The 15,123-nt window shown below is 65.0% G+C and overlaps 1 protein-coding gene across 2 annotated transcripts; it reads left to right on the top strand.

Moving 5' to 3' along the window:
• The first annotated feature begins 3,165 nt into the window (after positions 1-3,165).
• AKAP17A (A-kinase anchoring protein 17A) lies at positions 3,166-14,936 on the top strand. Of its 2 annotated transcripts, none has more exons than XM_041741588.1 (5): positions 3,166-3,282; positions 7,362-8,139; positions 8,634-8,782; positions 11,596-11,836; positions 13,012-14,936. In XM_041741588.1, the coding sequence occupies exons 2-5, from the start codon at positions 7,378-7,380 to the stop codon at positions 13,957-13,959; spliced, it is 2,100 nt and encodes a 699-aa protein (XP_041597522.1). In that variant the 5' UTR covers positions 3,166-3,282; positions 7,362-7,377; the 3' UTR covers positions 13,960-14,936. The 2 variants fall into 2 exon arrangements, with proteins under 2 accessions (XP_041597522.1, XP_041597521.1); XM_041741587.1 differs by having other exon boundaries at positions 3,175-3,336.
• Positions 14,937-15,123: the final 187 nt, after the last annotated feature.

Consider the following 15,123-nt stretch of genomic DNA (forward strand, 5'->3'; position numbering starts at 1 on the left):
GAACTTTCCAGGAAGAGCACGAGTTGCCTAGGGTGGATTTCGTAAATAGGGTAACGTTCATGGGAAACCACTGGACAGGTCTCTGCTGAGGATGGATGAGGGATTAACTAAGTGACCCTCAAGACCTTGGCTTCCAACCACACTAGAGGATTAAAACGGCAGAGCTCCCACCAGTGTTCGTTAGGGTGGTGGGTGCGCCACCTGGTGGAAAGGAGTTGTTTTGAATAAAGGCTTCAGAGGCATGATTTATGAGGTAGAGGGAGGGACAGAGGGAGGGCTGGATGTATAAATTGTTGGATGGCGGAATGGAGATGTCAGTGAGGGGATGGATAAGTGGGTAGATGGGTTGTTGGATGGATAGATGGGCTGATGGGTGCATAGATGGTGGATGGATGGATAGATGGGTGGATGGATGGATAGATGGGTGGATGGATGATAGATGGATGGATGGATGATAGATGGGTAGATTAGTGGATGATGGGTGCGGGGAGGGTGCATGGAGGGATTGAGTGTGTAGTTGGGTGGATAAATGGAGATACAAATAGATGGATGGATGGGTAGATGCATGAATGGATGGATGGGTAAAGGGATGAATTGGCGATAAATAGATGAGTACATAGGTGGATGGATGGATGGATGGAGATTGATAGGTAGATAGATACGTAGATGGATACATATTCATATATGCAAACATTTATAGATCTACATATTTACATCCTCAAGCACTTTTCTTGTAGGACAAACTTAATGGAATCCCCGAATCTGGGTCAAAGTGAAAGCTATCCACACAAGGGAGGAGGTGTCTAAGCGGGAGGGAAGTGTGTCATCTAGAGTGGAGCCAGAATTGGATTGGTTCTGCGTTTAGACCAGTTGCCTGGTCTCAGTTCCTGGGGTGCGTCATCGAATGCCCACATCTAGCCTGGGACTGGTCCCTCTGTGTGTCAGCCCTAAGCGGTTAAAGGAAGGTGATGGTGGCCTACGGTCATGGTGGCCTCCGGTCAGGTCTAACCCAGCATGACTGGTGTCCTTATGAGAAGCAGAGGCCTAGAGACAGACACACATGGAGGGAAGATGTCAACCAGCACTGGGGACGGTGGGGTCTCACTGGAGACGCCGGGCTGTCTTACAAGCTAACTGGTTACTAGCAGAACTCAGTTCCCTGTGGTGGGAGCCGTGACACCTTCACCTCCTAGAGGTCACCCGGCAGTTCCTGCCAAATGATCTTCTCCTAAGGCGGTTTGATTATTTTTCAGGGCAAGCAGGCTGTGTCTCAGCTGCTGCAGATCTCACGCCTGTCTTAATCCTGACTTCTACACCTGATTGGGCCAGGCCCACCCAGGACGGATTTTTGCTTCTGATTAGCTTGCACGAACTCTTTACGGACTTTAATGACAACTGCAAAATGCCTTCACCTTCGGCATAGCACCCCGGGAGCGAATCCCATCATCCTGCCAGCCTTCATCCCCACTCAGCGAGGGTAACTTATGCAGCTATGCACTCACCATACTAGCGCACTAGGGCAGAGCTGCAGGTATTAGGGACTTTGTTTCTCTATTTCTGAGGTGCATCCAGAAGAGGGGTATCTTGCTCAAACACAGAAGTTTTCCTTGAACGTTTTTTTTTTCTTTAATTCTTTTTTTTTTTTCTTTAATTCTTACGACCACGTCTTAGGTGTGCAGGTCCTGAAAGAGTATCTCATTTCTTAATTTGCTTTGCAAATGCTTCAGAGAACAGAGCGGAAAAACAGTTTCCAAATTTAACAGTTCCCCGGGGAAACGCGCCATCGACTCGCAAGCAGCCTTGGGGAGAAGGTTTTAACAAGAATCCCAAGCACCTCTCCGTTCCCAACACGGAGGAGGAGTTATATAAGGACGGCAAAGCCGCACCTCCCACCCGGAAGCCTGTCTGGGTTCAAAGACTGGTCCCCATTCTCGCCCCCCAACCCGGGGCCCGCAGACCCTCTGTGTCCTCCTCGCCAGGGGAGCGTGATCATGTTTGCTGTCATGGGCGGCTTATGAACAGCACGGGGTGACTCACACGCAGAAGACACCCAGGCGACGTGACTCACACCTACCAGACACCCAGAGAGCCAGGAGCCCCACGTGACACCAGGGTCCCCGCACCCACTCCGGCCCCCTCCGAAGCTCAGGTTTTGGCACCTGTGCAAACGACAGAGGATCTGTGTGCTTGCTCTGCCACCCTGGATTTTCACTTGGCGGTCTTGTGACATACTTTTTTTTCCCCCTTAAGACTTTATTTATTTGATAGAGCGAGACTGAGAGTGTGTGACAAGGGGGGCGGAGGAGAGAGAGAGGGAGAAGCAGGATGGCCCGCTGAGCATACAGCCTGCCCACCCAGGCCGGGGGGGGGGGGCTTGACCCCATGATCCCCAGATCATGACCTGAGCTGAAAACAAGAGTTGGAGGCTCACCAGGCCGGAGCCACCCACGTGCCCCTCCCTCAACACCTGCCTCGCCTACTGTGGGAGCTTAATGTGTTAACTTAATGCATCATTTACAGATACGTGTGTTAAAGATTATGACAAATTACATATTGAAAGTATTTTATGTGGATTTGCAAGTTTTATAATGAGCATATGCATGTGCATAAATATGTTCATTTAAATAAATAAGTGAAATAAAAATGTTCACTTAAAATACTTCAAATCTTTAAGAAAAAAATCGTATTTCAAAGTGAATTGTGTGTCAGAACAAACTACACGGGAAGGAGAGACGCGAGGGTGCTGAAGCACGAAGACGTGGGTGTCTATCCCGTTACATGCTTCGACGTGGTTACATTGTAACTTCTACTCCGCAATGCAGACGCGTAGTAAATAATAGTAACTAAGTAGTAAATAAGTGAGCTCCGCGTTGACCGTGCGGCGCGGCGGCAGGCGGTGCGTGGTCCCCACAGCGCGAGGGGCCCGAGCGCGGCCCGTGCACCTGCCGCAGACGGCGCGGCCCAGGTGAGGCCTCCGGCTGGACGCCGGCACAGCTGGCGCCTGGGGGCGGGGCGGACTCGCGCACGCGCAGTGCCAAGCCCGGGCCGGCCAGCCCCCCCTCGCGGGGGCCTCCCGGAAGTCCCGCCTCCGGGGCGGGGCCAGGCCCGGCAGACGGAACGGGGAGCCGCCGCGCGGCCGCTTCCGCGGCCACGAGCGCCGGAAGCGGAAGTGCGTCACAGGGGCGGGCGGCGGCGACGGCGAGTGGCGTCGGGGGCGCCTCCGGCGGAGGGTGGCGGCGCCGGGAGGAGAGGCCGCGGCCGCGGGGTCGTCGCGGATCGGCGGTGAGCTCGGGCCTGGGCGGCGGTGGTCGGGGGCGCAGGCGGAGCCCCGCGCCGGTGAGCGACACCCCGTGACCAACCGTTTCCGCGGACGGGGCCGGGGCTTCCGGCGGGGGGGGCTGGGGTCGGTGAGGGCGGGGGGCACCGGGGGGGAGGGGCCTCTGCGGGCCGGGGGTTCGGGGGGCCGTCTGCGAGGGCACCGGGGGCACCGAGGGGACGGGCGAGGGGTCTCGGTGCTCGGGGGGGGCCGTCTGCGAGGGCGGGGGGCACCGGGGGGACGGGGACGGGGTCTGGGGGCCCCGGGGGGCAGCCGGGGGGCGGCCGGGGACCGGGGTCTGCGAGGCCGGGGGCTCCGGGGGCACCCACGCGAGGGGTCTGCGGGGTCTGGGGGCTCCGGGGGCAGCCGGGGACCCGGGTCTGCGAGGGCGGGGGGCACCGGGGGGACGGGGACGGGGTCTGGGGGCCCCGGGGGGCAGCCGGGGGGCGGCCGGGGACCGGGGTCTGCGAGGGCGGGGGCTCCGGGGGCAGCCACGCGGGGGGTCTGCGGGGTCTGGGGGCTCCGGGGGCAGCCGGGGACCGGGGTCTGCGAGGGCGGGGGGCACCGGGGGGACGGGGACGGGGTCTGGGGGCCCCGGGGGGCGGCCGGGGACCGGGGTCTGCGAGGGCGGGGGCTCCGGGGGCACCCACGCGAGGGGTCTGCCGGGTGGGGGCTCCGGGGGCAGCCGGGGACCAGGTCTGCGAGGGCGGGGGCACTGGGGGTACCGAGGGGAGGGGTCTGGGGGCTCCGGGCGGCCGGGGTCTGCGAGGGCGGGGGCTCCGGGGGCACCGAGGGGAGGGGTCTGGGGGCTCCGGGCGGCCGGGGTCTGCGAGGGCGGGGGCTCCGGGGGCACCGAGGGGAGGGGTCTGGGGTCTCGGGGGGAGGGGAGCCGGGGTCTGCGAGGGCGGGGGCACGGGGGGCAGCGAGGGGAGGGGTGCATGGGGGCCGGGGCTTCTGGGCGGTGGGCCGGGGTCTACGGGTTCTGGGTGCTGCGGGGGCGGGGCTTCCAGGGAGGCCGGGGTGTGCGACGGCGGGGGGGGGACCGGGGGCACTGCGGGGAGGGGTCTGCGAGGTCTGGGTGCTGCGGGGGCGGGGCTTCCAGGGGGCGGAGTCTGCGGGGCACGGGGGGCACCGGGGGGAGGGGCCTACGAGGTCTGGGTGTTCCGGGGGCGGGGCTTCCAGGGGCACGGGGAGGGGCCTACGGGGGCGGGGCTTCCAGGGAGCGGAGTCTACGGGGGCACCTGTGGCACCGGGGGAGGGGCCTACGGGGGCCGGAGTCTGCGGGGCACCTGGGGCGCAGGGGGCGGGGCCTACGGGGGCCGGAGTCTGCGGGGCACCTGGGGCGCAGGGGGAGGGGCCTACGGGGGCCGGAGTCTGCGGGGCACCTGGGGCGCAGGGAGCGGGGCCTACGGGGCGGGGCTTCCGGGGCGGAGTCTGCGGGGCACCTGGGGCTACGGGGGCGGGGCTTCCGGGGGCGGAGTCTGCGGGGCAATTGGGGCACAGGGGGCGGGGCTTCCGGGGGCGGAGTCTGCGGGGCACCTGGGGCACAGGGGGCGGGGCCTACGGGGCGGAGCGCTGCGGAGGCCGGGGTCTGCGAGGTCTGGGAGCTCCTGGGCCCCGGGGTGGAGGGCTGCCGGGGCTGGTGGGTAGGACGTCAGCCTCGGTGGGGCAGGGGGTCGTTGCGGAGGGGTGGGCTGGGACCTGGACGACCAGGGGCCCCGAGGCCGTGTCTGCAGGGGGCCGGGCTGGGGGGGGCTGCGGATGGCCTGGCGGCGCCGTCGACGTCACGGATGGCCTGGGACCCTGAGGACGTTAGGGGGTGTGGGGGTGTCTGCGGGGCTGGGGTGGGGAGACGATGGGGTCCAGAGAGCCTAGGAGCTGCGGGGAGCGGGGAGGGGGCGTCGGGGCGGGACGCCGCGGGCGGGTCTGGAGCCTGTGACGGCGGCGGGCACTTGGGTGGGTGGTAGGGCTGGGGTTTGCTGGCCAGGAGCTGGAGGGGTGCGGAGGGGGCGGGGGAGGGGATCTGCGAGGCCGGGGTTCCCCGAGCAGGGGCGCCTAGATAGCAGGGCGCTGGAGTCTGGGAAGGGCAGGGGCTGGGTGGGGGAAGGTACGGCAGGGCGAGGGTCTGCGGTGGAGGGCTGGACTCTGAGGGTTAGGGGCTCTGCGGCGTGGATGGGGGCTCCATGGAGCCGGGAGGGGGGCCTGGGGGCACCAGTCTCCTGGGGCTGGGGGAGGGGGCGGGGCTCCGAGGGCTGGTGCCTGCGGGTCTCCTGCGGTTGCAGGGGACGGGCCCCGGGTCCTGGGGGCTGTGGGCTGGAAGGGGGGTCATGGAGTGTGGGTGTGAGGGCGGGGGTCAGTTCAGGCGGGCTGCAGACAACACTGGTACTGCAGGTGGGGGGCAGGCTGTGGGCGAGACAGGGGCTGCTGCTACACAGGCTCAGAGTCCTGGGGGCTGCCCTGGTGCCCTAGACGCTGGGGTAAAGGGCGGGGGTTGCAGGCTGTCCCGGAGCCTGGGGAGTTATTGGCGGGAGCGGCTGGCAGTGACGCATTTAAGGACGTGCTGGGGGCACAGTGAGGGGCCGGGGCAGCCACCAGGGATGGGGGTTATGGGAACGGCCCTGGGGTACCCGGGTCACGGAGTGGGTGTGGATGGTGCTGTTGGGGGGGCACTGCCCCGTCTCTGCTCAGGCTTCCGGATGGCCCTTGCTGTCCTGGGCACACGTCTGGGGTCTCAGCCAGCACCAGAGCCCCTCACCCCCAAGACCAGGCTGGGGGCTCCTCTGCCCTGCACCCCCCTGTGTGCAGGTCACTGCCCTACTACACACCCCTCACCCCCGTGTGGGGCTCCCCCCAGACCAGGGGCTTCTCTTCCCTGCAGCTGCTCCTCTGTGGGGGTCACTCCCCTACTGCACCCCCCCCAGCGTGGGGCTCCCCCCTAGACCAGGCTAGGGACTCCTCTGCCCTGCACCCCCTGTGTGGGGTTCACTGCCCTACTGCACCCTCTGGTGCAGGGCTCCTAGGGCTGGACTCTGAGGTCACTGTTCTACTGCCCCCCCGCCCCCCCCTGTGTGGGGCTCCCCTCTAGACCAGGCTGGGGACTCCTCTGCCCTGCAGCTGCTCCTCTGTGGGGGTCACTCACCTACTGCACTCCCCCAGTATGGGGCTCCCCCTAGACCAGGCTGGGAACTCCTCTGCCTTGGAGCTGCTCCTGTGTGGGGGTCACTCCCCTACTCCCCCCTAGACCGGGCTGGGGGCTCCTGTGCCCTGCACACCCCTCCCCACCTGAGCCTCAGGGCCTGTGGGGAAGCTTCCCAGCCCGTGGGTGGCGGCGGAGGCAGCCACCTGTACTGTTTGGGCTTGTGCGTGCAGCTCGGATCTCTCCGGAAGCCATGCACTGGTCTGAGCAGGAGGGGGGGCCTCAGAAAGGGCACAAGAGGACAGGTGCCCACACGGAGCCCCAGCTGTGCAGGGGCCCTTGTGCTTGTCCCTTGACGGCAGGCACGGAGGGAACGGGAGTCCACGGGGCAGTTGTTGGTGGATGTGTCGGCTGGGAACTTCCTTCCTGCTTCCTCCGGGCCACCACCTGCACACACCCTCCCCCGGCTGCAGCCGAGCGCCTTCCTGCCCCTTCCTGCCCCTTCCTACGCCTTCCTGCCCCTTCCTACGCCTTCCTGCCCCTTCCTGCCCCAGCCTCTGAGCCTGCAGCCTGGGGGACGTGGGCGCTGCTCCCAGTCCGCCTCTTGCCCGTGGACAGCAGTGGGAGCCCCCAGCAGTGCTGGTCCGCGGCCCTGGGAGCCCTGCTGCTGCTGCTGGGCACCCACAAAGGCTGGCACACTCGACTGCTCTTAGAGGTTCTTGTCAGCCTGGTTTCCTCTGATTAAAAAACACAAAACGTGAGGGCAGGTGACGGTGTGTTTTAGTGCAGCAGACAGGTGTGCCCGTGGCACGGCAGAGAAGCACACCTGTGTCCGCAGGCCTGCTGTGGGGCCGGGCGTGTGCATGCTGCTCTCTGCGCCCACCCTGACCGCCCGTGTCTGTGTTTCAGGCCCGAGGTCCCGGCTATGGCCGCGGCTACCATAGTCCACGACACGTCTGAGGCGGTGGAGCTGTGCCCCCCGTACGGCCTGTACCTGAAGCCCATCACGAAGATGACCATCAGCGTGGCGCTCCCGCAGCTGAAGCAGCCCGGGAAGTCCATCTCCAACTGGGAGGTGATGGAGAGGCTGAAGGGCATGGTGCACAACCACCAGTTCTCCACGCTGCGCATCTCCAAGAGCACCATGGACTTCATCCGCTTCGAGGGCGAGGTGGAGAACAAGAGCCTGGTCAAGTCGTTCCTGGCCTGCCTGGACGGCAAGACCATCAAGCTCAGCGGCTTCTCCGACATCCTCAAGGTGCGCGCCGCCGAGTTCAAGATCGACTTCCCCACCCGCCACGACTGGGACTCCTTCTTCCGTGATGCCAAGGACATGAACGAGACGCTGCCCGGGGAGCGGCCGGACACCATCCACCTGGAGGGGCTGCCCTGCAAGTGGTTCGCCCTCAAGGAATCGGGCTCTGAGAAGCCCAGCGAGGAGGTCCTGGTCAAGGTGTTTGAGAAGTTCGGGGAGATCCGGAACGTGGACATCCCCATGCTGGACCCCTACCGCGAGGAGATGACCGGGCGTAACTTCCACACCTTCAGTTTCGGGGGCCACTTGAACTTCGAGGCGTACGTGCAGTACCGCGAGTACGTGGGCTTCATCCAGGCCATGAGCGCCCTGCGCGGCATGAAGCTCATGTACAAGGGGGAGGACGGAAAGGCCGTGGCGTGCAACATCAAGGTGAGCCCCCGCCGGGCCGCCTGCTGCAGGCGGTGGGGGGCAGCGTGCCCCTCGTGTGGCATGTGGCTCTGGGTGTGGGCAGGCGCACAGGCGGCCCCGCGGAGGAGCCAGGCTGTGGGGGGCCCTCAGTGGCAGAGGGGGGCCTGTGGTGGCCGGCGGGTGGTGCAGGTCCAGGGGACGGAGGGGCCCTGCTGTGGGGGGAGGGGGGACACACTGTCCCTGAGGAGCGTGACGGGCTTCCTTGCTGGCAAACGGGGCAGGCCAGCCGTGTCTCAGAGCCCGCGCCCCGCTGGCATGCCGGCTTCACATGGGAGCGCAGGGCAGAGCCATCACTGGCCCTGTGTGTTCGCGTGTCCAAGGCACGCCTGCCTGCGGACCCCATGTCCTGGGTGGGGCCACACGTGGGGGCGGGGTTCCCTGCCTGGGAGCGGAGCCACCTGGGGCCGCCTGTCCTGCGGCATGCCCGTGGGTCACTGCGGTCTCTTCTCCCGAAGGTTTCCTTCGACTCCACCAAACACCTGAGCGACGCCTCCATTAAGAAGCGGCAGCTCGAGAGGCAGAAGCTTCAGGAGTTGGAACAGCAGAGGGAAGAGCAAAAGCGCAGAGAGAAAGAGGCCGAGGAGAGGCAGCGAGCGGAGGAAAGGTGTGTGTGCACACGCGAGGGCTGTACACGGCCCCTGGATGCCCGCTGTGTGCGTGAGTCTGTGTGCAGGTGTGAGCACGTGCCCGCTGGGGGCCTGGATGGCGCCTTCCGTGTAGAGCCTCCTGTGGGCATCGTGTGTGTGTATGTGTGCCCGTTTGAGTGTGCAGGTGCGAGCACGTACCTGCTGGGGACCTGGAGGGCGCCTTCCATGCAGAGCCTCCTGTGGGTGTCGTGTGTGTGTGTGCGTGTGTGCGCGCACCTCCCAGGGGCCCAGATGGCACCTTCCATGCGGAGCCTCCTGTGAGCGTTGTGTGTGTGTGCACGTTTGTGTGTGTGCAGGTGTGTGCACGTGCCTGCTGGGGACCTGGAGGGCGCCTTCTGTGCAGAGCCTCCTGTGGGTGTCGTGTGTGTGTGCGCGCACATTTCTGTGTGCAGGTGCGTGCACGTGCATGCCAGGGACCTAGATGGCGCCTTCCGTGCAGAGCCCCTCCTGTGGGTGTCCTGTGTATGTACGTGTGCGTGCATGCACATCTGCGTGCGGGTATGTGCATGTGCCTGCAGAGAATCTGGATGGCGCCTTCTGTGCAGAGCCTGTCCCGCGGGCGCCGTGTGCTCGCACACACACCACCGCGGCACATGGCACCTCCTGGCCGCCGTGCAGGCTGCAGGAAGCTCTGTGACGGGCTGACCGGGACACCTGATGACGTCGGTCAGGTTCTAGGAGCACAGTGTCCTTTAGCAGGGTTTCAGGGGGTCGGGTTCGAGGTCATTGGTTGGGGGCCCACGGGTCACGGTCGCCCCGGGCATCTCCTGCTTGCTGTGCTGTAGGAGTAACCTCACCAATGGTGTCGCCTACGTTTTGGGGGAAACGAGACATTCATGTGCCTTCGCTCGCTGCACTTTGGGCACTTTCGCAGCTCTCGTGTGTTCGCCAGGTGCGCTTTCTGTGTTCCGCGGTGTGTGCAGGCTGGACGTGCGTGTGGTGTCCGGGTTCACCCGCGCCTGGTCTTGCAGTTTATCTGTGTGTCGAGTGGACTCCGTGCTCCCCGGCTGCCGCGTGCCGGTTTGCTTCTGTAGCTTCCGCTCTACTGCAGACGGAGGGCCACGCTGTGTGCAGCTCCCGCTCCAGCGTCCCGTCGGGGGTGGCGGGTGCAGACCGTGTGCGTCACTGCTGACCCAGCTCCCCTCCCGGATCCCTGCTAGGAGCGTGTGGCGGCGCGGTGGGCTCGGGGAGCCCTGGGCAGCCGGCGGGGTGGTTGTGGGGCAGTGGGGTGCGTGCTGGCGCGCAGCTGTGCCGTGGACGCCGCTCCTGGGGACGTGCTGGGGATGTCACACTGCCCAGCCGCTCCCTGGGTCAGCACCTCCGGGGCCGGGGCAGGAGGGGCATGGGCGGCTTCTCTGACCTCGGCAGCGTCCCAGCAGCCCAGCCTTCCACCGTGTGTGCCCCTGCTGATCGTGACTCACACGCCCCCAGCGGGCAGGGTTCCCTGCGCGGTCCCACTCCCTGGGTGTTAGCTGTGGGACATGTGCGCACGTGGCCTGAGGACCGGCCCTCCCTGTGTGTGGGCTGCAGGCGAGTTGGGCACACGGGGCTCCCGGACGGGGGGCAGTGCGGGTGCTGCGGGTGCTGCGGTCACGGTGAGCCAGGAAGGAGCGGGGCCTGCAGAGCCTGCTGCTCTGGCCGCTCGCGATCCTCACGTTGGGGCCCCCACCCCTGCCGAACACGGAGGGTGTGAGTTCTTGGGCTCCGTGGGGTTCGTGTGAGAGGAAGGCCTGTCTGCAGGGGTCGTGCTGCGGCGGTGGCCGGCTGTGTGGAAGCGGCCGCACCTCGGAGATCTCTGAGCCCCTGACCACCGTCCTCGCTGTCCCGTCTGTGTGCGTTTGCCTCTTCTGGAATCTCATCCACGGGGGGTTGCAGGGCACATACTGTTCTGTCTTCAGTGGTTCCCGGAGCAGAACGCTCCCAGAACGTTCCATGTGACCACACACACGTGTACTTGTCCCTTTTTGCAGAGCCCTAGCGATGGGGCCTGTCACATCTCAGCGTTGCCCGTACCCAGTTATTCCCTGAGCCGGCTGCCGTGTGCACGACCTCCTCTGTGCGCCCCCCATGCTGTCATGGCCTGGCACGCCACTGGGCATTGGGTGTGTCCTGACGCTCCTCTCCACCTCCTGCACTGGCCCCGGGTCCAGCGTTCCTCTCCTGTCCACTTGTGTGGCTTGTGGGCAGGCACGCTGTGTCTCAGGGGTCCTGCCTGGTTCTCCTGCCTGGTGATCCTGCCTAGTCGTCCTGCCTAGTAGTCCTGCTTGGTGCTCCTGCCTCCTAGTCCTGCCTGGCGCTCTTGCTTAGTGCTCCTGCCAGCTGCTCTTCCCTAGTAGTCCTGCCCGGTGCTCCTGCCCGGTACTCCTGCGTGGTACTGCATCCCGGGGCCGCTGCTGGCCTCTGGACCTGTGTGTGTGTGCTGTTCAGACCCGATCTCCTTGTGCCATTAGAGCCACCCCTTCTATTCTGAGGCTTGAGTTCGGTTAGTAGGATACTCCCTCCGAGGTCCTGAAAATGCTCGCTTTAGCGTGCGCCTGCCTGTTCTCCAGTTCCTCAGATTCCGCAGAAACTTACCACCCGTCCCAGTAGTAGGGGAGTACTCCTATCCCCCGTCCTTATCCACGGGGATGAAGAGAAGGGCGGCCCTCGTGCACGTGCCCCGGTGGCCGTGCTGTCTGCGCTTGCCTAGTCGTGCCCGCTGACCGCATCCTAAGTGCTGACCCGCGGCGCGGCGTGGATGCCTCACGGAGCCCTCGTGTATTTTGCGCAGGAAACAGAAGGAACTCGAAGAGCTGGAGAGAGAGAGGAAACGGGAGGAGAAGCTGCGCAAGAGGGAGCAGAAGCAGCGCGATCGTGAGTTCCGTCGGAACCAGAAGAAGCTGGAGAAGCTGCAGGCGGAGGAGCAGAAGAAGCTGCAGGAGAAGATCAAGCTGGAAGAGCGCAAGCTGCTGCTGGCCCAGCGCAACCTGCAGTCCATCAGGCTGATCGCCGAGCTGCTGAGCAGGGCCAAGGTACGGCAGGCGCGTGGACGGGTGGGCACGGGGGTCTGGCCAGTGGCCCGGAGCGGGAGGTGGCGGCCGCCGCCCCCGTGAGAACGGGCGTTTGTGCGCACAGCCACGCCGTCGTCGGTAGCTTGTAGCCTCCCTGCCTGGTCCCAGATGCTAGGATGTGTCGTCGCGCAGAGCTCGTAGCGCTGTGACGAGCGTTACCTGCACTCACGTCTCCCGGACTCGGTCCCCGAAGCCCGCAAGGAGCAGGCACGCAGGGTCACCGTTGCCCGGGCGGCGGGAGTGGCCGAGCTCCCCTAGGTCCCTGCGGATGCCCGCCCGCGGCAGATGCTGTGCCCGGGGCCGTCGGGACCGTGGGCTTTGCTCTGACCCCACAGGCCAGCGGCCAGGGGCGGCGGGAGGCTGAGGGCCGAGCCCGCTGCTAGACAGGGCCCGTGCGGCGGCGTCCCTGCGGGGCTCAGCGGGCGCCACGGGGCCTGGTCGGCCCACGTCCCTCGTCCGCGGCCCTGGATCTGACAGGTGTCAGCCGGCGCGCTGCGGATGAGCGCCTCAGAGCTGAGAGCCGCCTCGTTCCTCCCACCCGCTCCTTCCGGAGGCCCGACCGGTAACTCCTGCGAGCCGGGGGCCGGGGACGCGCGGGGACCCCGCCCGGCACTCCTTGTGCTTGGGCAGGCCGCGTGCCCCGCGGAGTCAGGCGCGGGGCGACCCCATAACCTGTTGTCTAATTACAGTTGTGATAAGTCCCCGGGAAGGAGACTGGCAGGCGCGCTGAGACGTGGCAGCTCAGCTCTTGTTTCATGGTGAATATTGAAGACGCTAACCCAGGCCAGGCCCCGCACGTCCCGCGGCGGCCACGGCAGCGTGTGTCCGCCTCGTAATCTCAGCTCCCTGACGCTGGTGACCGCTTGCGACCTCACAGCAGGCCCCGTGTGCGCCTCGGAGGGGCCAGGCCCCACCCGGAATGCCCGCCCCGGGGCTGTGCCACGTAGCTTCGCCTCGGGGTTTCCTTCTCGCTCGGACGCATGACGGCCCGGGCGTGGTAGGGACGGGCGGGCCGCACTCCGGCCGGAGCGTCCACCCGGTACCCCCAGGCCTCAGGGCATCCACAAACCCAGCGCCTCCTGGGAGCGTGCGGGGCGCGCGAGGTACATGTCCGCGTCTTCCCCTTTGTGCTGCAGGCCGTGAAGCTGCAGGAGCAGGAGCAGAAGGAGGAGACGCTGCGGCTGCAGCAGCTGGAGGAGAGGCGGCGGCTGCAGGAAGCCGAGCTGCGGCGCGTGGAGGAGGAGAAGGAGCGCGCGCTGGGGCTGCAGCGCAAGGAGCGGGAGCTGCGGGAGCGCCTGCTGAGCATCCTGCTGAGCAAGAAGGCCGACGACCCGCACACGCAGGACGAGCTCGGCGTCTCCCACGCAGACCTGCTGCAGCCCGTGCTAGACATCCTGCAGACCGTGTCGGCCGGCTGCGTGGGCGCGGCCTCCCTGCACCCCCTCGTGGGCCAGCCGCCCCCCGGCACGCCGAGGGAGACTCCGCCCCGGCCGGAGGCCGACAGCACGCCCAGAAATGTGAACGGGAGCCTGGCCGAGGAGGCCCAGTGCAGGGAAGGCCTGAGCGCTCGGCTGGCCGCCGCGGGGGATGGCTCGCCGGAGAAGAGGTGCCCCGGCGTCCTCGCCTGCATTCCCGACAACAACCAGCAACCCAAGGGCGTGCCCGCCGCCTGTGACCAGAGCGTACCCAAAAAGGACACCCATTCGGAGCAAGACAAGTGCAACCGCGAGCCCAGCGGGAGCCGCGGCCGGTCCAGCGGGGGCCGGGGGGAGGATGACAGACACAAGCGGGAGAGGAGCCGGCCGCGGCGGGCTGGCAGCCGGGAGGACGGGAGGCAGCCGCGGAAGGAGCGGCGGCAGCACAAGAAGCACTCGCGCCAGGACGACAGCCCTCCGCGGCGCAGCGCGAGCCCCGACCACAACCGCTCCCGCAGGTCCCACAGCAGGGAGCGCTCCAGCCGCAGGGAGCGGAGCCGCGACCGCAGGGGCGGCTCGGGCAGGAAGCGCAGCCGCCACCGCCGCAGCGACCGGGACCGGTCGCGCTCAGGGTCCCCCAGCCGGCACCGCAGCACCTGGAACAGGTAATGCAGGGCGTTCCCGCACGTGGCCGTCCGGCGGAGACGAGGCCCTGTGGCGCTCCGGCCCCTCCTCCGCCCGGCCTCCGCGGAGCGCAGCCAGGGGGCCACCGGGCAGGACGGCCGCGCCTTGCAAGTGTCCCTTGGTGAGCCTCTGGCGGCCCTTGTGTCGGAACGCGCAGCCCTCAGTCGCTAGCTTTAGTTGTCCCTTCAAACTGTTGATCCGATAGCTTTAACGTCACCGATTCCCTCTCAATCAGGAAACGCGCTTGCCGAGTGGTGACGAGTGCAGAGCCCTCTGTACACGCAGGCAGAGCAGCGTCTCTGTCCCCTTTGGGGGCACCCGCATGTGCGCTGATTCTCGGGGGGCCGGTTGCACGTCACTGGGGACACACGGTCACGTATGGACGGACGGCCATGGTCCCACAGGGCCACGAAAATTCGAAAAGGCCCTGCCCTGGTGGTGTTTGTTTCTTTTTTTTTTTTTTTTCCTTTTTCTTTTGTGATTTTAACTGATTTGGAAGCGCAGTTGGCGGGATGCCAGTAGCACCCGGTGGCGCTGGTGACCCGTCACGTCACACCTGGAGACCGTGCCAGTCCTTAAGGTCAACACTCAGACGTGCTTTCTAAGGCGTCGGTGCGCGGGGGGCGCCCCCAGCATGGTCCGATGCTCGTTCACTTCAGAGACGTTCACGTTACAAACTGGTGATTAAGCATATAAAGAAAAAAAAGGGGGTTGGTTAAAAGCTTTGGTTTCTAGTCGAGGTTAGCGTGTGTGGTTTTTTTAAGAAGCTGTTTTGCTAAATTATTTTTACTTGGAACGTTTCAAACAGATTTAAGGCTAAAAACTTGTTAAATTTTATAATCATTTGCTTCTCCAAGTGAAGCTCAAGAAACACTTAAAAATAGCTGTAATGTTTGCGTTAGGAAAGATGGTGTTTATTCCAGTTTGCATTTTTTTGTGAAATAAAATCTTTTTCCAATGAACTAATATTTTCCAGCCTTTCTGTTTGTTTGTTCAAGCTCTTGGGGCTGCGTTCCTGGGCTGAGCCTAGTTGAGCAGCTCCGACACAGATCGAAATCATCGCTTCCTTTAGAGCCGCTCGCTCGTGGGCGACGATGCACTTCGTAGGGCTGTCACTGTGAACTCTGCCCGCGGAAGGAGGATCCTGGG

This window comes from Vulpes lagopus, chromosome X (assembly GCF_018345385.1).
Source record: "Vulpes lagopus strain Blue_001 chromosome X, ASM1834538v1, whole genome shotgun sequence".
Classification (NCBI taxonomy): Eukaryota; Metazoa; Chordata; class Mammalia; order Carnivora; family Canidae; genus Vulpes; species Vulpes lagopus.

Excerpts from the sequence above, each read along its gene's own strand:
- AKAP17A (XM_041741588.1), top strand. The coding sequence starts at position 7,378 with ATGGCCGCGGCTACCATAGTCCACGACACGTCTGAGGCGGTGGAGCTG. Across the intron at positions 8,140-8,633 it reads CCGTGGCGTGCAACATCAAG|GTTTCCTTCGACTCCACCAA; the intron begins GTGAGCCCCCGC and ends CTTCTCCCGAAG. Across the intron at positions 11,837-13,011 it reads AGCTGCTGAGCAGGGCCAAG|GCCGTGAAGCTGCAGGAGCA; the intron begins GTACGGCAGGCG and ends TTTGTGCTGCAG.